The sequence below is a fragment of the Oncorhynchus gorbuscha genome, linkage group LG06, assembly GCF_021184085.1.
Source record: "Oncorhynchus gorbuscha isolate QuinsamMale2020 ecotype Even-year linkage group LG06, OgorEven_v1.0, whole genome shotgun sequence".
Lineage (NCBI taxonomy): Eukaryota > Metazoa > Chordata > Actinopteri > Salmoniformes > Salmonidae > Oncorhynchus > Oncorhynchus gorbuscha.
Genome location: NC_060178.1, coordinates 56,210,666 through 56,233,163, shown reverse-complemented (window position 1 = coordinate 56,233,163; position 22,498 = coordinate 56,210,666). Strand labels below are relative to the sequence as shown.

At 41.6% G+C, this 22,498-nt stretch overlaps 2 protein-coding genes across 2 annotated transcripts in view; both read left to right on the top strand.

The window, feature by feature from the left end:
* The first annotated feature begins 7,017 nt into the window (after positions 1–7,017).
* On the top strand, positions 7,018–11,295 carry LOC124037179 (lysophosphatidylserine lipase ABHD12-like). The gene is made up of 13 exons (XM_046351848.1): positions 7,018–7,235; positions 7,495–7,622; positions 7,715–7,820; positions 8,012–8,131; positions 8,214–8,244; positions 8,323–8,368; positions 8,688–8,817; positions 9,556–9,593; positions 9,757–9,836; positions 9,935–10,017; positions 10,255–10,333; positions 10,521–10,645; positions 10,762–11,295. The coding sequence occupies exons 1-13, from the start codon at positions 7,111–7,113 to the stop codon at positions 10,787–10,789; spliced, it is 1,119 nt and encodes a 372-aa protein (XP_046207804.1). The 5' UTR covers positions 7,018–7,110; the 3' UTR covers positions 10,790–11,295.
* A 1,231-nt stretch (positions 11,296–12,526) lies between these two features.
* The window catches only part of tm9sf3 (transmembrane 9 superfamily member 3), a 25,181-nt gene continuing 15,209 nt past the window's right edge, over positions 12,527–22,498 (top strand). Inside the window, exons 1-9 of the mRNA XM_046353606.1 lie at positions 12,527–12,713; positions 15,827–16,022; positions 16,232–16,354; positions 17,981–18,141; positions 18,350–18,427; positions 18,853–18,984; positions 19,154–19,320; positions 19,427–19,521; positions 20,166–20,296. Of these exons, the coding sequence (XP_046209562.1) occupies positions 12,618–12,713; positions 15,827–16,022; positions 16,232–16,354; positions 17,981–18,141; positions 18,350–18,427; positions 18,853–18,984; positions 19,154–19,320; positions 19,427–19,521; positions 20,166–20,296 (1,179 nt within the window). The 5' untranslated portion in view covers positions 12,527–12,617. The remainder of the gene's footprint in view (positions 12,714–15,826; positions 16,023–16,231; positions 16,355–17,980; positions 18,142–18,349; positions 18,428–18,852; positions 18,985–19,153; positions 19,321–19,426; positions 19,522–20,165; positions 20,297–22,498) is intronic.

Sequence of the window (22,498 nt, the reverse complement as noted above, 5' to 3'; positions counted from 1 at the left end):
AGATAAGGCTCCGCTGATAGCCAGGTGTAGCGGTGGTAAGGATTCACTCCATGGAGCTGAAAAGAAAGCTCTGCTGTTGGGACAGCTTTATGTAGGCTCTAACAGTTTGCAGGCACCTTTTGTCACTGTTACAGTGCAATTAAGTGCAATTATTATTTAGTGTTGTGTAGTGGCTTTGCTGGCATGCATCTCCATTTTTGTTGTTGTTTAGTTTGCCCAACCAACAGTAATAGCTAGCTAGTGATTTTACTGTCATATCAGTGGCATAACTGGTAACCGTCATGGTAGGATAATATCAACAGAACAGTTTTTACAACATGTTGCCATGCAAGGCTAATTTTTGCTTGTAGTTTTTTTTCACAGATTAGCATGGTGTTGGTGGGCTCTTACACAAGGTATGTCATGCAACAGTTTTTTTTTTTTGCGCAACTGATGTTAAAACATAAAATACATTCTAAACACTAAATATCCACTGGGGGGGGGGTTATCTTTCCTTTTCAGGACGACCCGATACGTTTGTAGATATGATACAAGAACGATACATGTTTATACGGGGGAAAAAACATTGGTTATACTTCACTGACAAGCTCTAAACTTTGCCATGATACTTGTTTGATTATTGGCGGTTTAATTGGCTTTTATAAACATCCTTAGACTGCGCTGGAGAGAACCTGTCAGTCAAGCTCAGAGGTTTGTTTGTATGCAGAAGATAGTAATGATTTAATGCAGTATAGTAAATTCTGATTAAGGGCCTACTTATGGTTGTTTTAACTATCTACATCCAACATGTATGTTATTCTGTGTCACTCACTGTCAATACACTGTGTTGTTACCCGATGGAAAAGACTGCTTCCTGACTTTTGTGGCCCATGCACTGGGGAAGGCTTGTGTTCAGGGACACAGTGGTAAGCAAGGCTGCATTCAATATGTGTTTCTCCTGCATTGATGATTGCAACTGCTGCACTTGTCCATTCATCAGAAGAGTTACATCATTTTGTGTCTCTTTCTGCAGGGTTAGTGTTTGAGGTACTGGCACCTCGCTTCTCCTCCTGCACTCACTCAGACATGGTGTGGCAGATTGTGTGCTGGAAGCTTCTGGAGAAGGTCCTGGAGTGCTGGCTGGAGAGTGTGATCACTGGGCAAGGTGCAGGCTGTCAACAGGTAAGGGAAGGGGATGGGTGTCAAACTGTCTGCGTCTTTGTCCAATCTCTTTCTCTCATAATGTAAAAGTGTTATTTTTCCTCTAGGCCCAACAGAGGTCCAGGATCATGGGGAACCTGGTGTTGAAGGACAAAAAGGCCCGGTTTGTCATCACCCAATCCCCTCTGGAGCAGCAGCTGTATGTGAGACGGGCTCTGCTGCTGTGTGTGGGACGACTGAGTGATACAGGGCTACAGGAGCTATGCTCGGATACACTACGACACAGTACTGTGTCACACGATCAGAGCTGTTCACATTACTTTCTGACCTGTCCACCTCCGGGTTGTGTTCATTTGAGAAATTAACAACAACAAAAATCCTTAACATTTTGTTATGGGAAGTGTCCATGAAGTTCCGTTTTGTTGAAGACTATTTTCTCCTGTTTGGTGCTTCATGATCACGACCCTTCTATCCTTTCCTCTGTCAGAACTGCTACAGTTCATGCTGGGAGAGATGCAGAGCCACCTGGATAGCAGCGTAGTGCGTGTGAGGGGCATGGTGGTGGGGGAGTGTCTCCACTCCTGCATGGACCTCAATGGAGCCAAGCTGAAATTCTAGGTTCAGTGTGGCACCTTTACCCAAGGTTTTGGGTGCATCTCAATAGTCTGAAGTGGCTCACTGTCATTCTGTTCTGTTCTCTGCTCATACTCACCTGAATGAACTGGACGGGTGAAAACAAATACCCGAATGCTTTCGTCTATCTGCTGTTCAGATCAGAGATCGAGGAAGCCACTGTAGACTATTGAGGTGCACCCCTACAGTAGGCTATGGCTGCCTTGTTATGAGTCCTGTGTAGGACACAGGGAATCCCCTCAGGATGAGGAGACAAAAGGAGCTGCTCTCAATGATAATCACTGGCTGATGAAGAAACGGAGCCGCTTGATGACAGATTGGGCAGACTGTAACCGCTCAGGTTGTACCATACCAGGCTGCTTCACTGGCCCAAAAATCAGGAGCTGACCCAGATTCAGAGCTGGTTAGGTAAGAGATAGCATTATCATACTCAAACCCCTAACACTCTGTAATACCTCTTGTTACGCACTACATTTATAAACATGATGTTGTCTATGAGACCGAAGCTTTAGATTCCCATTCAAATCACTACAACGTCTTTAATCTTCCCATGGGCAATTAAGAAGGCATGGTATAGAGCTCGCCAGTTTGTAGTCGTAAAAAACGGAAATAATGTACCTCTGGTTTGTTCAGTCATTTCTATTGGGAAAGAAAATGATTTTAGGATAAATGCTGAAAATGAGGTCTGAGGTTAACACAGGTATAGGAGATCTTATGTGTTTTGTTATACGAGATAATGTCAGTCAGTTAACATGACCTTTATGAATCATGACGCCTATGTGCATTTTATGATTACAAAAACACGGATGAATACTATCTCATAGAACAAAACATACAAAATCTCCCAAACCTTTGTTTACCATAGACTTTATTTTCAGCGTTAGTGCCTACAAAAGATGCCATTTCTCTCTGTAGTAGTGTTGTATTAACTAGGCTATATGTCCCTGTCCTGTGTGTGTATGAACCAGTGATGATTCGCTCACCCCTACTGACCAGGAGATGAGCCAAGCCACCCCACCTCGCTACCTCCGAGACCTCTTGATGGTAAAATACAGTATATATAGTAGGTCTCTCCATGGATGGGAGATGGACATTTTAGCTTATCAATGCTCTCTTTATTTAACTGACTTGTCGAATGACTGATTCTTCCATCCCTCTATCTCTTCCCAGCCTTTATCTCCTCTGAGGAGCCAGTGAGGCTGGAGCTCAATCAGAGAGCTGTTGAGGGACTGGTTAGGAAGAACACTTCTACAGACAGTGAGGTGAGAGGTCACATGGTTTAGATGATAAATATTTGTCACCATAGTGGTTCATCTCTGGCTGTATGAAAGTGTATTTCCCCTCAGACACACACATTTTTCTTCGTTTTTTATCAAAGTAATTTGTGTAGAATGTACATTACCCCACTCATTCACCATATCTCTTTACATTGCTTATGCATATTCGGATGCCTGATTGCATCCAGACTACACTACCGGTCAAAAGTTTTAGAACACCTACTCATTCAAAGGTTGTTCTTTATTTTTACTGTTTTCTACATTGTAGAATAATAGTGAAGACATCAAAACTACGAAATAACACATATGGAATCATGTACTAACCAAAAAAGTGTAGCCCTTTGCCTTGACAGCTTTACACACGCTTAGCATTCACTCAACCAGCTTCATGAGGTAGTCACCTGGAATACATTTCAATTAACAGGTATGCCTTCTTAAAAGTTCATTTGTGGAATTTCTTTCCTTCTTAATGTGTTTGAGCCAATCAGTTGTGTTGTGACATTATACAGAAGATAGCCCTATTTGGTAAAAGACCAAGTCCATATTTCGGCAAGAACAGCTCAAATAAGCAAAGAGAAATGACAGCCCATCATTACTTTAAGACTTGAAGGTCAATCAATACAGAACATTTCAAGAAAGTTTATTCAAGTTCAAAATATACATGTTTATTTCTGTGTTACAGGGGCAGTCAAGAAATGGAATGGCAAGGCCACAGAATATGACATACGCAGACCACCTCGTGCATGCTCCTAGTAGAGCAGGGTGTGGAGTTTACCCAGTGGTGTAAAGTACTTAAGTAAGTACTACTTAAGCAATTTTTTGCGGTATCTGTACTTTACTATTTATATTTTTGACTACTTTTACTTCACCAATATTCCGAAAGAAAATTGTGATTTTTACTTCATACATTTTCCCTGACACCCAAAAGTATTAGTTACATTTTGAATGCTCAGGGACAGGAAAATGGTCCCATTCACGCACTTATCAATAGAACATCCCTGGCCATCTCTACTGCCTCTGATCTGATGGACTCACTAAACACAAATGCTTCATTTATAAATGATGTCTGAGTGTTGGGGTATGCACCTGGCTATCCGTAAGTACATTTGAAGAAAAAAAAGAAAGAAAACGGTGCCATCTGGTTTGCTTAATATAAGGAATTTGAATTGATGTATACTTTCACTTTTGACACTTAAGCATATTAAAAACCAAATACTTTTAGGCTTTTAATCAAGTAGTATTTTACTGGATGACTTTCACTTGAGTCATTTTCTATTTAGGCATCTTTACTTTTACTGAAGTATGACAATTGGGTAATTTTTCCACCACTGTGTTTACCACACCACCACGCCTTCAGCAGGCTTGAAAAGTGGGATTGATCTGTTGGTCTTTGTTTGATCCAATTGTTCCAGTTTCCAGTAGTTAAATCCTTTGACGTATTGTTGATTTTTCTTTAAAAATGCACTGGATTGGTTGAAAGGCAATACTAAACCTACACTGACTGTACAAAACAATAAGCACACCTTCCTAATATTGAGTTGCACCCCTCTTTTTGCCCTCAGAACAGCCTCAATTCGTAGGGGCATGGACTCTATAAGGTGTCGAAAGCATTTCACAGGGCTGCTGGCCCATGTTTATACCAATGCTTCCCACAGTTGTGTCAAGTTGGCTGGATGTCCTTTGGGTGGTGGACCATTTTTGATGCACTCGGGGAAACTGTTGTGTGAAAAACCCAGCAGTGTTGCAGTTCTTCACACAAACCAGTGCACCTGGCACCTACTACCATATCACATTCAAATGCACTTAAATCACCCTCTGAATGGTACATACACAATCCATGTCTCAAGGCTTAAAAATCCTTCTTTAACCCATTTACACCCCCCATCTATACTGATCAAAGTGGATTTAACAGGTAACATCAATAAGGGATCATAGCTTTCACCTGGATTTACTTGGCCAGTCTGTCATAGAACGAGCAGCTGTTCCTAATGTTTTGTACACTCAGTGTACGCCATTGTACATCGAAGCACAGTGGATCTCAAAGCTGTATTGCTGTGATCATAAAACATGAAAACACATACCAATATCAAATTCCTTATTCATAAAGGCCTACGCTGTAGGTATCCTACTGAATTGTATATGTTCCATGTGAAGAAATCCCCCTTACAGGTATTATATGTCCCCATTGTATACACTGAAGTATGCCTTTGTGAGTTGGGATTGGGTTCTATGAAAGACTGTTATCCTTATAATTGCCAAACATATTTCTAATTTGTAAATTCATAAAGGTACACCGGGAAGCATTATTTCATGGCTTGTACAGTCGTGGCCAAAGGTTTTGAGAATGACACAAATATTAATTTTCACAAAGTTTGCTGCTTCAGTGTCTTTAGATATTTTTGTCAGATGTTACTATGGAATACTGAAGTATAATTACAAGCCTTTCATAAGTGTCAAAGGCTTTTATTGACAATTATATGAAGTTGATGCAAAGAGTCAATATTTGCAGTGTTGATTCTTCTTTTTCAAGACCTATGCAATCCGCCCTGGCATGCTATCAATGAACTTCAGGGCCGCATCCTGACTGATGGCAGCCCATTCTTGCATAATCAATGCTTGGGGTTTGTCAGAATTTGCGGGGTTTTGTTTGTCCACCCGCCTCTTGAGGATTGACCACAAGTTCTCAATGGGATTAGGGTCTGGGGAGTTTCCTGGCCATGGACCCAAAATATTGATGTTTTGCTCCCCGAGCCACTTAATTATCACTTTTGCCTAGAACAAAATAGACAAAATCTCCCAAACCTTTGTTTACCATAGACTTTCCATCATGCTGGAAAAGGCATTGTTCATCACCAAACTGTTCCTGGATGGTTGGGAGAATTTGCATTCGGAGGATGTGTTGGTATTCTTCATTCTTTATTTATGGCTGTGTTCTTAGGCAAAATTGTGAGTGAGCCCACTCCCTTGGCTGAGAAGCAACCCCACACATGGTCTCAGGATGCTTTACTGTGGGCATGACACAGGACTGATGGTAGCACTCACCTTGTCTTCTCCGGACAAGCTTTTTTCCCAGATGCCCCAAACAATCGGAAAGGGGATTCATCAGAGAAAATTACTTTACCCCAGTCCTCAGCAGTCCAATCCCTGTACATTTTGCAGAATATCAGTCTGTCCCTGATGTTTTTCCTGGAGAGAAGTGACTTCTTTGCTGCCCTTCTTGAGACCAGGCCATCCTCCAAAAGTCTTTGCCTCAGATGCACTCACACCTGCCTGCTGCCATTCCTGAGCAAGCTCTGTACTGGTGGTGCCCCAATCCCGCAGCTGAATCAACTTGAGGAGAGTCCTGGTGCTTGCTGGACATTCTTGGGCACCCTGAAGCCTTCTTCACAACAATTGAACGGCTCTCCTTGAAGTTCTTGATGATCCGATAAATGTTGATTTAGGTGCAAGCTTACTGGCGGCAATATCCTTGCTTGTGAAGCCCTTTTTGTGCAAAACAATGATGACGGCATGTGTTTCCTTTTAGGTAACCATGGTTGACAGAGGAAGAACAATGATTCCAAGCACCACCCTCCTTTTGAAGCTTCCAGTCTGTTATTCAAACTCAATCAGCATGACAGAGTGATCTCCAGCCTTGTCCTCGTCAACACTCAGCTGGTCCTTTTGTGGCAGGGCTGAAATGCAGTGGAAATGTTTTTGGGGGATTCAGTTCATTTGCATGGCAAAGAGGGAATTTGCATTTCATCTGATCACTCTTCATAACATTCTGGAGTATATTCAAATTGCCATTATACAAACTGAGGCAGCAGACTTTGTGAAAATGTATATTTGTGTCATTCTCAAAACTTTTGTCCACGACTGTACATACACAGGTAACTCTAGGTTACCTTAAACCTGCTTAACTCCTCCCTAATTTCCTTACCAACAGTGTGGGACTACTGGACTTTCACCCATAGAGCCTCGGCGGTCAACAAAAAAAAGTACAAAGGGTTGGCCATAAAGTATGTAGTCACATAGCCTGGATGTCAATCTAGCTCAGAACATAACGGCTGTATTACAGATGCAGAGGACTGGTGTCTCGGTTAGTAAACATCTCAGGATGAGGAAGAGGACCGGTGACCATGATTCCGAGGAGCAGAAGACTGACGGAAATAAAACTAAGGTGTCATTGAGTGCGCAGCCGAGGTGAGTTGGTAGGCTGTGCCTCACACTAGCACTGCTTAAAATGATCATCCCGTCTAGTCTAGTCGAGACTTGAGTCAATGAGTCTAGACTAGTAAATAGGCCTACAGTTGAAGTTGGAACTTTACATACACTTAGGTTGGAGTCATTTTTAAACATAAAAATGTGTATTTAAGGGCTTTATTGGCATTGGAATCATATGTTAACATTGCCAAAGCAAGTGAAATAGATCTCTCTCCCTCTGTCTTTCTCTCTGTCTTAGACCTAGCCCCCATTTGTTGTGGTGGTTCAAAAGAGGTCTCCTGGCTGTATGTGTCATTTATGTTTCTGTGCCTTTCATGATGCCACTGTTTCCTGACATCATAAAGCACCTGGTTTATTCTCACAGAGGTGAGTGTAATCATGAGCATTATCCAAAATACTGGACAAATGAGGAATAATAACTCAGAGTAATTAGTATATATTCTCACCTTGTTTTTTAGTCAGGGTCCCATTCTTCGTCGACCATAGCCAGCCAGCCGACCTGTCTCTTAACCACACAATGAACATGTACCTTACATCCGAACAAGGGATCTCATTGGGCGTATGGTGAGTAGGCTAACATAAACCCTTTCTCCGGGTTACATTGTGAGTTACGTTTAATGTAGCCTACCTACCTTACATCTGAAGTACATTCACTGCCACTGGACAGTGTAGATTTCTAAAAGACTGCATTGAACTTTATACATCAAAGTCAGTATACAGTCCCTTACAAGTGTTGTCACTACAATATCTTCAAGGCACACAGTCCCTGAAAGTCAGTGGAAAGAGGCAAAGGGAAAGGACTTGGAATGGTACCAAGATTCTTTGGGAGCTGGAAATCCGATCATCATTTATCTCCATGGCAATGGAGGCACAAGGTAGCAAGAACAATGGATTGCTACACAATAATATTTCAAATGTTCTCACTTTGAATCTAAAAGTACACATTATTTCAAACAGGGCAGCAAGTCACCGTGTGGGAGTAATAAATGTAAGTGACTGACAACTACAACAAAAGTTGCTTCATCATGGTGTGAATGATAAACTGGTGATTGGCCTTTGTCTACAGCTACTGAGTGCAATGGATTACCATGTTTTGGCTTTGGACTACAGAGGTTGGTTAAAATTTAATTATTCTACTAGACGGTTGAAACATGTCATATCCTTGACAACCTGACATTAGCCTCATTTTGTGGTGTGTTATTTCACCTTGCTGTAAAGAGAATGATAACCAGCTCCCAATTCCAAATACTGTAGTAAAGTTCACCTTACCCTCTGGGGTTGTTTTGCTTCTGACTGCCCCCTTGTGGTAATTTACAAATCAGTATACAACTGCATCAAGTTTACCTCAGGCACAGACATGACGTGATAGGACTATACGTAGTCTAGTACGTTTGCATACTGTACAGCCATTGATATAAGAAACTCTGACAGGTTTTGGGGACTCCACCGGAGAGCCCACTGAAGTTGGTATAACCACTGACACCCTCTACTTGTACCAGTGGGTAAAAGCCCGCAGTGGGAGCAGTCTGGTGGTATTATGGGGACACTCCCTTGGCACTGGGTGAGTGACCAGGTGGATGGTTCAGTCTGTAGAGAAAAGCGAGTGGAAATGATAAGTTATCTCAATGCATAGTTGCACACAATTCTGCTTTTACTCAAACTATACACAGTGGTCTCTTAAATGAACAATGCTCAGATTTCAATTCAAAACAAATAACAGTTAAATCATATGACCACGATTAAAATCATGAAGAGCCCAACAGTCAAATAAAATGCACATCTCAGATGTAAATGTAATTGAAGTGTAAGGCAAATTTCATAACAGCAAAGGAAATCAAAAGTAATACTGCATCTGCATAAGCAGACACAGTATTACCTTGATTAAATGTACCTTGATTAACTTCAACTTTCCCTGTAATGCCTTTGTCTTGCATTCCAGAGAGATGTGTACGTCATTCCACTGGTAGGTATCTCATTATTTAAATGATGATTATGTTTAAAAGTAAGCATTGCTCATTCAAGAGACTGGACTATGTTTAAAGTTTGATTCAACACTTACTTGTTTCATTTGTTGCTTGTTCCCCTCATACACAATACAGTATTTGTGATATTTATGTTGTGAGTTCAAGTTAGAGGATCTGTCACTATCACTACTTCTACTTAATCTACCCTCACTAATGGTTATGATTGAAATACTCAAATCAATGATTAGAAATATGACAGAACATTTTGACAGTTACTCTGATAGAGTATAAGACATGAGCAGTAAAATGCCATTTTCCCCCTCATCTTTGTACAGAGTGGCCACTAATACTGCAGTCAAACTAATGGAACATGGTAGGCCTAAATCCATTCAACTTTTGTATTTTATACCCTCTGGTTAAAGTACGATACACATGATCGGCATAATTACATTAATTTCATGAAAGTTTCTTGTGTGACTCATTATGGAAGCTGACTTGATATATTTACATGCTTAGAATATTTTTGCTTTTATCAGGGATTGTTGTTGATGGTGTGATCATTGAGGGAGCATACACCAACATTCGACAGAAGGGTGCTCATCATCCGTTTGGCTGGGTAAGTTTCACATACCCTCCTCTCCATAGTGATACAGTACATCTTTAAACGCCATGATTTTGTATTCATTAATGTACTAAACTGCATTTTGTCTTCAGTTTTATTGGAAGTTCCCAGGTTTTGAGTACTTTTTCCTGGACACAATGGCAGAAAACAATATAATCTTCCCTAATGACGAAAAGTAGGTATTTATGATTTAGACTAAAACATTTTGTTATAAATTTGTTTTGGTTCATGCAACTTTTCACCGTACTTGTCATCCTTTATTTTGATATCATAATACAGGTTTGCAATATGCGGTAACAAATCGAATCAAAATAACTGCTACACCCACTGCAACCAAAATGTGTTTCAGGAAATGTTCTGAGAGTTTGAGGTTGACTGTTCATGAAAGTGATGTTTCACCATGTCTCTACAGCTTGAAGAGGATGAGGAGTCCTCTTCTGATACTTCATGCAGAGGATGACAACGTAGTGCCTATCCACATGGCTCAGCAGGTGTGGCTTATACTTTTACTGTAACTAACAATAATTTATCTGTTGTCATCTGTCTATTTTATCACAGGCAACATGTGTGATATTATATGTATGGTTTGAATGACAATAGCAAGAAGGGTTCCTGGAAACATGATATAGAGTTCAAAGGAAGTTTCCACCTCTCGTCCTTTGTTGTGTTCCTATCAAGCTATATGAAATTGCACAGAGTGCCCAAAATTCAGAGAATCGAGTTAAGATGGTACCATTCGCCAGATCCCTTGGGTACCTTCACAATGGATTGTACAAAGACCCTCGCATGCCCAACATTATTGGGTGAGGAAATCCTGTCAACTCTTCAATTGCAATTTGAAAAAAAGGCAATTCCGATTCTATATCAATGTTTATTCTAACTATAAAACGTACACCTTTTTTCATCCATATCGTTACAGGGAATTTGTACATTCATTGCCCCCCTAATCCAGTGACCTATGCAGAAGAACCTTTGGACATCAACTGTTTCAACATATCTAGAGAACTGCAAAACCTAGATGCACAGTTTGCATGTCTCTTTACCTTATGGCAAATCAGTAGGGTGGACTTCAATCACATGGTCCAATCATTGATCTAATATCAGATAGAAGTTACATTGCCAGTAATGTAAAAGCACTTACTTAGCTGAAAGGACTGAGAAAAAAAAGAGAATCTATGAGGTTCAGCTCTGGGTTTAGCACTTACTGAGATGTCCAATGCATTATTATCTAGCTATAGTCAGTCTATGTGCAAATCAAATAACTTTTGAGATGGAGGCAATGCATTGGTTTCCTTTCTATGAATTATAAATGTGAAAAATTATTATTAATCAATGTTTAAAGTGTTCAAGCTTAGGTGAATTCTTAGTAGTGATTACATTTACAAAGTTACTGCTGTAAAAGCTTTTCTTCTTGGCGAGTATTACATTACAAATAAAACGTGATCAACGTCCATGAATCGTACATGTTCTTGTTGGATGTTTACATGACTGGTTACTAGTACGTCTGAGATAAAGACTAAAAGAGACAAATCACTACAGTGGAAGTGATACATACTGTATTTTATGATGATGTAATGAGATGTACCTAGAAATCCTAGTAGATACACTACCGTTCAAAAGTCTGGGGTCATTTAGAAATGTCCTTGTTTTTGAAAGCATCCCCAAGTCGCCTCTTCACTGTTGACGTTGAGACTGGTGTTTTGCGGGTACTATTTAATGAAGCTGCCAGTTGAGGACTCGTGAGGCGTATGTTTCTCAAACTAGACATTCTAATGTACTTGTCCTCTTGCTCAGTTGTGCACCGGGGCCACACACTCCTCTTTCTATTCTGGTTAGAGCCAGTTTGCTCTGTTCTGTGAAGGGAGTAGTACACAGCGTTGTACAAGATCTTCAGTTTCTTGGCAATTTCACGCATGGAATAGCCTTAATTTCTCAGAACAAGTATAGACTGACGAGTTTCAGAAGAAAGGCCTTTGTTTCTGGCCACTTTGAGCCTGTAATCGAACCCACAAATGCTGATGCTCCAGCTACTCAACTAGTCTAAAGAAGGACAGTTTTATTGGTTCTTTAATCAGGACGACAGTTTTCAGCTGTGCTAACATAATTGCAAAAAGGTCTTCTAATGATCAATTAGCCTTTTCAAATTGTAAACTTGGATTAGCTAACACAACATGTCATTGGAACACAGGAGTGATGGATGCTGCTGATGGGCCTATGTAGATATTCCATAAAAACTCTGCTGTTTCCAGCTACACCAATCATTTACAACATTAACAATGTCTACACTATTTCTGATCAATTTTATGTTATTTTAATTGACAAAGAAAATTAGCTTTTCTTTAAAAAATAATGAATTTTCTAAGTGACTCCCAAACTGTTGAATGGTAGTGTATAATGATGATCTGTTCAATGAGTTGTCTCTGTAAAATGAGATATCAACAGTTTAGTCATACATGAGAAGTGGGCCAGGTTTCATGCCCCCAAAGGTGAGGCATTTCTAATACTTACAATCGGATGACGTGGCTGAAAGTTGCGGACAGCGTAGAAACCGGAGTTCCATTATTCAACGGATTGTTCACCGTCTTCGATTTGATTTGAGATTACAAGCCATGTGACATGTCTGCATCAATCACAAGCGAATGCGATGCGAGTGAGGCAATTTACGCCATATGCGTACGAGAGTATCCAGAAAAACTGCCAGTGTCGTACAACCAGGAAGAAGGTGGGATAGCACTAACAGAGCTAACATCCCAAATCTGCAAACTTTCCCAGAAAATGATGGGGTCTTCCAGGTGGAAGATTGCAGTGATGGTCTTTCTCTCGGTTGCCGAGATGTTAATGCCGATTGAGGCAGATGAACACGAACACACGGTAAGATAATTTGAGGTCGAATAAAAATGGGTAGCCTTGTGTGTAGTGTGAAAATAATGGACGTTCTGGCTTGTTAGCCAGCTGTAGTAGCTACATGATACAACCGATTAGCCTATTTATTATTTTTTATCTCTGCGAGATAAGAGTAATAATATCGTTGCATGAAAATAACTAGTTCATTGTTATGAGGTTAACGTTCAATGTTGATAAATAATACATAAAATAACTAACGTTGGCGAACAAGTTAACGTAGGGGACCAAAGTTAGCTAGCGAAGTTAGCTGGCTAATGTTAGCCAGTGACATCTCATTGCATACATATGGTAGGAATATTTTGCATAACCACTCATCCATATTTGGTTATTTAGCTACTTATCTAGCTAGTTTGCAAAGTACATATAGGAAAATGTCTCTAGGAATATGCCTAGCTAGTTAAGTATATTTGGTAGTTTACTAACGTTGCCATTGCGAAGACTGCATATCCGGTTATTAAGGCGGCAGGCCTGTCTAGGTACTAGGACATCAAATGGTCAAGACTAAAGCAAATCGCATTCCGCGTTTTACAGTACAATTGGAAGTAAATACTTTTGCTCTTGATTTCTGACCTGTAACCTATATAGTGTTTTGATCATGCTTCAACCTAGCCAATAATTCTCAACTTTGCACGTTGGCTAGCGTCAACACTAGCCCATTCATAGATGCTGACTACCTTTAGCGTCTTATTCATGAACATATCTTCTGGCCGGGGGAGTGCTGTAATAGCCCCGACACTCGGTCTGAGCGTTAACGCGCATCGCTTGCGGTACTGGTTTGGAAACGTAAGAGACGTGTATTTCATATCGGTGACAAATAATTTTCAAAAAAACAATTACTAAACTTTTTTTTATAGGGTTTGTGATCCCACACGGCCATATCTCCATGTTAGCGATTGTTTACTGAAGACAGACAGCATATAGCTAATTAATACAGGTGGTCAACTATCTAGCTTGCTCCGAAAACTTGTGTGTAATGGGGAAGTGTAGCAGAAGTGTAGTTTGTTGGTTGAAGGCACACACAGGAGTATGGATCTGTGCAAACCTGCTACATGGCCAAAAGTATGTGGACACCCTTACAAATTAATCCATTTGGCTGTTTCAGTCACACCTGTTGCTGACAGGTGTATAGAATCGAGCACACAGCCATGCCATCAATATGGACAAACATTAGCAGTAGAATGGCCTTCCTGAAGAGCTCAGTGACTTCCAATGTGGCACTGTTCTAGGATGCCACCTTTCCAACAAGTCAGTTTGTAAAATGTATTCCCTGCTAGTGCAGCCCCGGCCAACTGTAAGTGCTGTTATTGTGAAGTGGAAATGTCAAGGAGTGACAACAGCTTAGCCGTAAAGTGGTAGGCCACACAAGCTCACAGAACGGGACTGCCGAGTGCTGAAGCACATAGCCTGTAAAAGTGGTCCATCCTCGGTTGCAACACTCACAACTGAGTTCCAAACTGCCTCTCGAAGCAACGTCAGCACAATAACTGTTCGTCAGGAGCTAAATTAAATGGTTTTTCATGGCTGAGCAGCTGCACACAAGCCTAATATCACCATGCACAATGCCAAGAGTCTGCTAGAGTAGTGTAAAGATTGCTGAATCTGGATTTGGGGGGTGCCAGGAGAACGCTACCTGCCTAACTGCGTATTGCAAACTGTAAAGTTTGGAGGAGGAATAATGGTCTGGGGCTGTTTTCATAGTTCGGTCTATTCCCCTTAGTTCCAGTGAAGGGAAATCCTAATGCTACAGCATACAATGACATGCCGGACGATTGTGTGCTTCAAACTTTGTGGCAACAGTTTGGGGAAGGCTCTTTCCTGTTTCAGCCTGACAATGCCCCGTGCACTGAGGTCCATACCTCACTAATGCTCTTGTTGCTTAATGGAATGTTCCAACATCTAGTGGAAAGCCTTCCCAAAAGGGTGAAGGCTGTTATCGCAGCAAAGGGGGGGGGGACCAACTCTATATTAATGCCCATGATTTTGGAATGAGATGTTTGATGAGCAGGCGTCCATATTCTTTTGGCAATGTAGTGTATGTTTAAAAAAACGTAGGCCTTTTGCAAGCGACTATTGACGTTTCTAAACATTAAAATAGAGTGTCAGGATTGTAGTACACATGGTCTTACCGGTAAAAGGCTCTGCGTGGTCAATTTGACGTCTGCAGTGGCCGTACAGCATTTACAGTGATATGGCCTCTGCAGAAGTCAGGTCATTCATACTTCTTGCGCTTTGTTGTTAAGGGAGTGAGTGTGTTTATACAGAACCTCCTGCCCCCACCTACCATCAAACAATCGTGTCAATGCAGAGCTATACGGAGCCCTCGGCATTGTTACAAAATTTGGCCTCTGCGTGTCTCCAGAAGCTCCACAATTGCGTCCCTCCATATGGAGCCTTCAACCACATTTTCGGATCAAGTATAAATTGGATTTAATCCTTGTTTATAGTTGAGAACCCTTTGCATAAGGCACAGTGCCTTGTTAATGCCTTGGATTCTCAAGAGCAAGCTTCAACTTGGTCCTCACTGGTACCGTAGCCAGTTAGCACTAGCTAGTAAGCTTTGCATCCGCACTCAGTGCAGAATGAGTAGCTGACTACACAACCAGCGCAAAGCAGACATCCTTACCAATGCTGTCTTGTCAGTGTGAATGTGATCGGATGAGTTTTTATATGGATAAAGCCCATTGTCGCTACATTGTTTTCTGCCCATGATTGTCAAGCTGACAACTAACAAGGGTGCTTGCTTGAGTTTTCACTCCGGTTGAAAAGACCTGTATTCAGTTCAATATACATTTCGTTGTTGATGACATATGCCTGTATGTCGTGTGGATTGGTTTTGACATGGTATCATTAAAACAGTAACTTTATGACTCATTGTCAATGTATTTTTGCCACAGACAGCTGCTATCCAAAAGCTTTATAGATGGAGGCTGCTTGGAATAGACTAACATGTTGGCTGTTTTTGTTATTATTTGCCTGAATGCACAATTTATATCCTTGAATGGAATACCAAATGCTGCCATCTGAGAACTAGCAAAACAAGTAAGTTATAGCATGTTTAATGTGTTTCTTCCCTTTTTCAGTACACAGATAAAGAGGAGGTGGTTTTATGGATGAATACAGTGGGGCCTTACCACAACAGACAAGAAACGTACAAGTACTTCTCCCTGCCCTTCTGCGTGGGCACCAAAAAGACCATTAGCCACTACCATGAGACATTAGGAGAGGCTCTGCAAGGAGTCGAGCTGGAGTTCAGCGGCCTAGACATTAAGTTCAAAGGTATACAAAAATCTACACCCACAGGCAACTGTACTACTTGGACTCTGGAGTGACAAAGTCACTATTTGATCAGCATTGTTTGATTTTGAGTAGTCAATTATATCCTTTCCTAGCATGAAGTTAGATCCAAAAGCAGCCTACACTTGCATTATGTCTTGTAGTGTTATGTCATACTAAACACTTTTTTTGTTGTCATTTTGCTCTCACAGATGAAGTCATGCAAACAACATACTGTGAAATCGAGCTGGACAAAGCCAAACGGGATGCCTTTGTATATGCCATTAAAAACCACTATTGGTACCAAATGTACATTGATGACCTCCCTATCTGGGGTGAGTGATACTGCTGCACTGCCTGTTGCAACTTGTCCAGTCATTTAGTTATGGAGAATCAGTTATGCCCCTGAGGCAGTTGAAATGAAGGCATCCAAATGTTCATTCATACTTTTCTGGGCTTATCTGTTGCCTCACTGGTTGGTGTGGGAAGTTGTTTGACTATGACAAAGGTTATCTATGGAAAAGCCTACTTCATTACTGTTGAAAAGGGCCAAGTTTTGGAATGAGGAATGTCTTAAACGTGGAGTTGATATGACTTCGGTTTTTATGCATGCTGGCTTTCTCCCACCGCGCTACTTCATGATCAAACAATTAATTTATCTAATGGAGTTCTAGGCTATATCAGGAAGTTTGAAGTTGTTTTTGAATGACCTAAAAACATTAACATGTTCTAACAATGTCAACTCGGCATTCCTCTCTCCCTCTGTAACATATTTCAAGTTTAGAAGTCAGAACCCATCATAGACCTAAGGTAATAATGAGAGGTAGAACAAACCATAGCAAGACAAAAAAAAACGGTGAGTCATTTAAAAAAAACATACAGTTCAGTAAATATTAGTTTATTAGCTATAAAGGAAATGATGCATGCATCCCTCTTTCTTGCTGTTGCAAATCAATTGACCAAAAGACAAATCCTACTAATTAAAATAGCCTATCAAAGCATTAATACAAGTTAGTTATGAAGAGTATTTCCCAAATAGGCTTGTGTTTAATGTCCTAAAGTTTCAGCTTTCAAATGAGAAAGTCGGTCTATAGGCCATTTTCGGCCAGTTTTATTTTGAATGAAAACTAGTGAAATCGAGCGAACAATATCAAGATGGAAAAGTCCAATTGGAAGTGAAAAGAACTTAAAGCTGATCAAAGCTTATGGAAGAGTAGGCCTATTTCCATAGCCTATTATTCGCAATGTAGGCTATAACCTACCTACATCGTATAAAACAGAAGCATAGGCCAAATAAGAGGAAGATTAGTCAAAAATGTCAATCATTGAATAATTATCCAGTTCTGGGGACAGCAGCGTTGGGGTTTGAAATTGCAACCTTCCGGTTACTAGTCCAACACTCTAACCACTAGGCTACCCTGCCGCCCCTCCACGACATGGATTGTGTATGTGTGCTATTCAGAGGGTGAATGGGCAAGACAAAAGATTTAAGGCGTATCGGTTTGTAAATTTTTCACATTCAACCGTTTCCCGTGTGTACGAAGCATGGTCCACCACCCAAAGGACATCCAGCCAACTTGACACAACTGTGGGAAGCATTGGAGGCAACATGCTTCCACAGGTGCCAGCAACCCTGTGGAATGCTTTTGACACTTAGTACTGTCCAACCCCTGGCGAATTGTGGCTGGGACGGGGGGGGGGACGGGGGGTGCAATGCAATATTAGGAAGATGTTCCTAATGTTTGGTGTACTCTGCATATATATATATATATATATATGAACAGGAGGTGGGGCAGATGGCCTTGCCCAAGTCTTTAACCACGGAATAGTTCCAGTAGCTGAGTGAATAAATATGGACTTTGGCCCTGGATCTGGTTACTGCATTCCACACCAAACTTGCCATGTTGCCAGTAAATTTCTGGTGGCAGTGCACTCATCGCACTAATCTCTCTTTATTCTAGGAATTGTTGGTGAGGCAGATGAAAACGGAGAGGATCATTATCTGTGGACTTACAAGAAATTGGAGATTGGCTTCAATGGCAACCGAATTGTTGATGTCAACCTGACAAGTGAAGGCAAAGTCAAGCTTGTGCCTAACACACGAATTGCAATGTCGTACTCAGTAAGTATTTGCAATTGCTTTATAGAGACCGGAAATGGGACTTGATTTTTCTAGTATACACAGGGTTGAATATGTATTTTGGAGGTGTGATGTTTAAATTTACTACACCAAGCTTTATATTGTTTTATATAAAGCTTAAGTCCCCTACATCAGCATCCAAACGTGGCTCATTTGGCAAAGGAATGATGTGAATCGTCTTTTACCACAGGTAAAGTGGAAGAAGTCGGATGTGAAGTTTGAAGACCGATTTGACAAGTATCTTGATCCATCTTTTTTCCAACACAGAGTAAGTTTAAGCTTTTAAGATGAGCAATGCAATTTTGCACTGCACTCTACAGTACCTGGTGGTCAACCTGTTTTAAAGATGCAGTATGTGGAAATGGCTCCGCCATTTCCTGGCTGCTAAAATTCTAATAGTTTGCCTAATTTCAGTTTGTGACCCAAACAAGCAAGTATAGTGTAGAGAATCATTGTGCCATCTAAACAGACGGGAAGCATAGAAATGGCACACAGAGAACATGTATACTACTTCTTAGACTTTCTTTCAATGAGTGACAGCTCTATAACTAATATTTATATGTGAATTTTATCGGGTCACCCAGAATGTTACATATTGCAGCTTCAACAATTCTGGGATTCAAGGATGTCATGTTCTGGAATCTAGGGATGTGCGACATTCCCTGTGGTAATAAAAAAGTATGTTTTCTCTAGATTCACTGGTTTTCCATCTTCAATTCCTTCATGATGGTTATCTTCTTGGTTGGCCTGGTGTCCATGATCCTGATGAGAACTCTAAGGAAGGACTATGCTAGATACAGCAAAGAGGAGGAAATGGATGACATGGTAACGTTTCATAGCCGTGGTAGCATTAGTGATAGAAAATCACATTGAACATCATGCACTTAAGATTTTGCTTTATTAGTTTAGGCCCAGGGCTTCGTATGATTTTGGCTAGTTGTATGTCCTTTGTCTTAATGTACCCCTGGACCTTTGACGCCTCTCCCTGCTGCAGGACAGGGACCTGGGGGATGAGTATGGGTGGAAGCAGGTCCATGGAGACGTGTTCCGGCCGTCCAGCCACCCAATGATCTTCTCCTCTCTTATTGGCTCTGGATGCCAGATCTTCTCGGTCTCGTTCATCGTCATCGTCGTGGCCATGATTGAGGATCTGTACACCGAGTGAGTGATGAGCACCTCCCCGCAGATAACCTAATGGAGTGTTTCTTCATTGCGGTCTAACGTGGGTGTGTTCATGCGCACTGCGGCTTCCCGTTTGTCTCTGCAGGAGAGGATCCATGCTGAGCACAGCCATCTTTGTGTATGCTGCCACCTCTCCTGTCAATGGCTATTTTGGCGGAAGTTTGTATGCAAAACAAGGAGGTATGTCAGGGTTTGTCTTAAATAGAAACTCCATTCCTACACATCACACCTGAATAATTACTTCACTTTGCAAGGGAAGTTTTGCACACACAATATTGTCACCATGACATTTTCTTAACATGGAGCCTGGGTGGTCAAAACGCTGTTTGTGGTACTTTGTGTAGAATGCTGAGGTTGATGCCTATGCCTCACATGAGAGATCAATATCTCTTCCAGCTCATGGCTTTAGCCAATCGGACAATAGCCATGCGTCTGCATAGCTAGAGCGCGCACAGTAGTGAGTGTCTCCAGGTCCTGATTGGCTAGCCAGCCTGACCCATGCTCCAGCCTGACCCATAAGTAAATATTGCCAGTACCTGAATGGTGTTATTCCAGTCTGTGAGTGTGGGTGGACATATGTGCATGGGATGTGTGAACACAGAAACCATACCCGTGTTCATATTCTCTTGAGTGTGATTTAAAGTTCCTGTGTGTGTGTTAACTCTTGGGCTGCATTATTCCCCTCTAATCAGGGGCGGTGTCAGTGAGTCACAGACCAATAAATTACATAGAGCCGTGTCCCTCTCTTTCACATGGTATGGTAGATTGTCATTCACTCATAATGTGCACCCTTATGGTAACCGATTTTATATTCGATCCTAAAGGCAGACGATGGATTAAACAGATGTTTATCGGGGCCTTCCTGATCCCTGCCATGGTGTGTGGGACAGCCTTCTTCATCAACTTCATCGCCATGTACTACCATGCCTCCCGAGCCATCCCTTTTGGCACAATGGTGAGTTTAGAGCAGTGGTATTCAAAATATTAGAGAGAACAGATCATTTTTTTAAATTTATTTATTTATTTCACCTTTTATTTAACCAGGTAGGCAAGTTGAGAACAAGTTCTCATTTACAATTGCGACCTGGCCAAGATAAAGCAAAGCAGTTCGACACATACAACGACACAGTTACACATGGAGTAAAACAAACATACAGTATAAACACGTCTATATACAATGTGAGCAAATGAGGTGAGATAAGGGAGGTAAAGGGAAAAAAATGCCATGGTGGCAAAGTAAATACAATATAGCAAGTAAAACACTGATTTGCAAAGGAAGAATGTGCAAAAGTAGAAATAAAAATAATGGGGTGCAAAGGAGCAAAAATAAATCAATTAAATAGGGTAGGGAAAGAGGTAGTTGTTTGGGCTAAATTATAGGTGGGCTATGTACAGGTGCAGTAATCTGTGAGCTGCTCTGACAGTTGGTGCTTAAATCTAGTGAGGGAGATGAGTGATTCCAGCTTCAGAGATTTTTGTAGTTCGTTCTAGTCATTGGCAGCAGAGAACTGGAAGGAGAGGCGGCCAAAGAAAAAAATGGTTTTGGGGGTGACCAGAGATATACCTGCTGGAGCGTGTGCTACGGGTGGGAGATGCTATGGTGACCAGCGAGCTGAGATAAGGGGGGACTTTACCTAGCAGGGTCTTGTAGATGACATGGAGCCAGTGGGTTTGGCGACGAGTATGAAGCGAGGGCCAGCCAACGAGAGTGTACAGGTCGCAATGGTGGGTAGTGTATGGGGCTTTGGTGGCAAAACGGATTGCACTGTGATAGACTGCATCCAATTTGTTGAGTAGGGTATTGGAGGCTATTTTGTAAATGACATCGCCAAAGTCGAGGATTGGTAGGATGGTCAGTTTTACAAGGGTATGTTTGGCAGCATGAGTGAAGGATGCTTTGTTGCGAAATAGGAAGCCAATTCTAGATTTTACTTTGGATTGGAGATGTTTTGATATGGGTCTGGAAGGAGAGTTTAGTCTAACCAGACACCTAAGTATTTGTAGTTGTCCACGTATTCTAAGTCCAAGCCGTCCAGAGTAGTGATGTTGGACAGGCGGGTAGGTGCAGGTAGCGATCGGTTGATGAGCATGCATTTGGTTTAACTTGCATTTAAGAGCAGTTGGAGGCCACGGAAGGAGAGTTGTATGGCATTGAAGCTTGCCTGGAGGGTTGTTAACACAGTGTCCAAAGAAGGGCCGGAAGTATACAGAATGGTGTCGTCTGCGTAGCGGTGGATCAGAGACTCACCAGCAGCAAGAGCGACCTCATTGATGTATACAGAGAAGAGAGTCGGTCCAAGAATTGAACCCTGTGGCACCCCCATAGAGACTGCCAGAGGTCCGGACAGCAGACCCTCCGATTTGACACACTGAACTATATCAGAGAAGTAGTTGGTGGACCAGGCGAGGCAACCATTTGAGAAACCAAGGCTGTCGAGTCTGCTGACGAGGATGTGGTGATTGACAGAGTCGAAAGCCTTGGCCAGATCAATGAATACGGCTGCACAGTAATGTTTCTTATCGATGGCGGTTATGATATCGTTTAGGACCTTGAGCGTGGCTGAGGTGCACCCATGACCAGCTCTGAAACCAGATTGCATAGCAGAGAAGGTATGGTGAGATTCGAAATGGTCGGTAATCTGTTTGTTGACTTGGCTTTCGAAGACCTTAGAAAGGCATGGTAGGATAGGTATAGGTCTGTAGCAGTTTGGTTCAAGGGGGATGACCGCAGCTGCTTTCCAATCTTTGGGAATCTCAGACGACACGAGAGGTTGAACAGGCTAGTAATAGGGGTGGCAACAATTTTGATCATTTTAAAAGATAACTTAATAGAAAGGGTCCAGATTGTCTAGCCCGGCTGATTTGTAGGGGTCCAGATTTTGCAGCTCTTTCAGAACATCAGCTGAACGGATTTGGGAGAAGGAGAAATGGGGAAGGCTTGGGCGAGTTGCTGTGGGGGCTGCAGTGCTGTTGACCGGGGTTGGAGTAGCCAAGTGGAAAGCATGGCCAGCCGTAGAAAAATGCTTATTGAAATTCTCAATTATGGTGGATTTATCAGTGGTGACAGTGTTTCCTATCTTCAGTGCAGTGGGCAGCTGGGAGAAGGTGTTCTTATTCTCCATGGACTTTAGTGTCCCAGAACTTTTTTGAGTTAGTG

Bases quoted from the DNA above. Each gene is read 5' to 3' on its own strand.
- LOC124037179 (XM_046351848.1), top strand. From the start codon at position 7,111: ATGCAGAGGACTGGTGTCTCGGTTAGTAAACATCTCAGGATGAGGAAG. The intron at 7,623-7,714 runs GTGAGTGTAATC...CTTGTTTTTTAG, and splicing joins CCTGGTTTATTCTCACAGAG to TCAGGGTCCCATTCTTCGTC. The intron at 7,821-8,011 runs GTGAGTAGGCTA...AATATCTTCAAG, and splicing joins GGGATCTCATTGGGCGTATG to GCACACAGTCCCTGAAAGTC.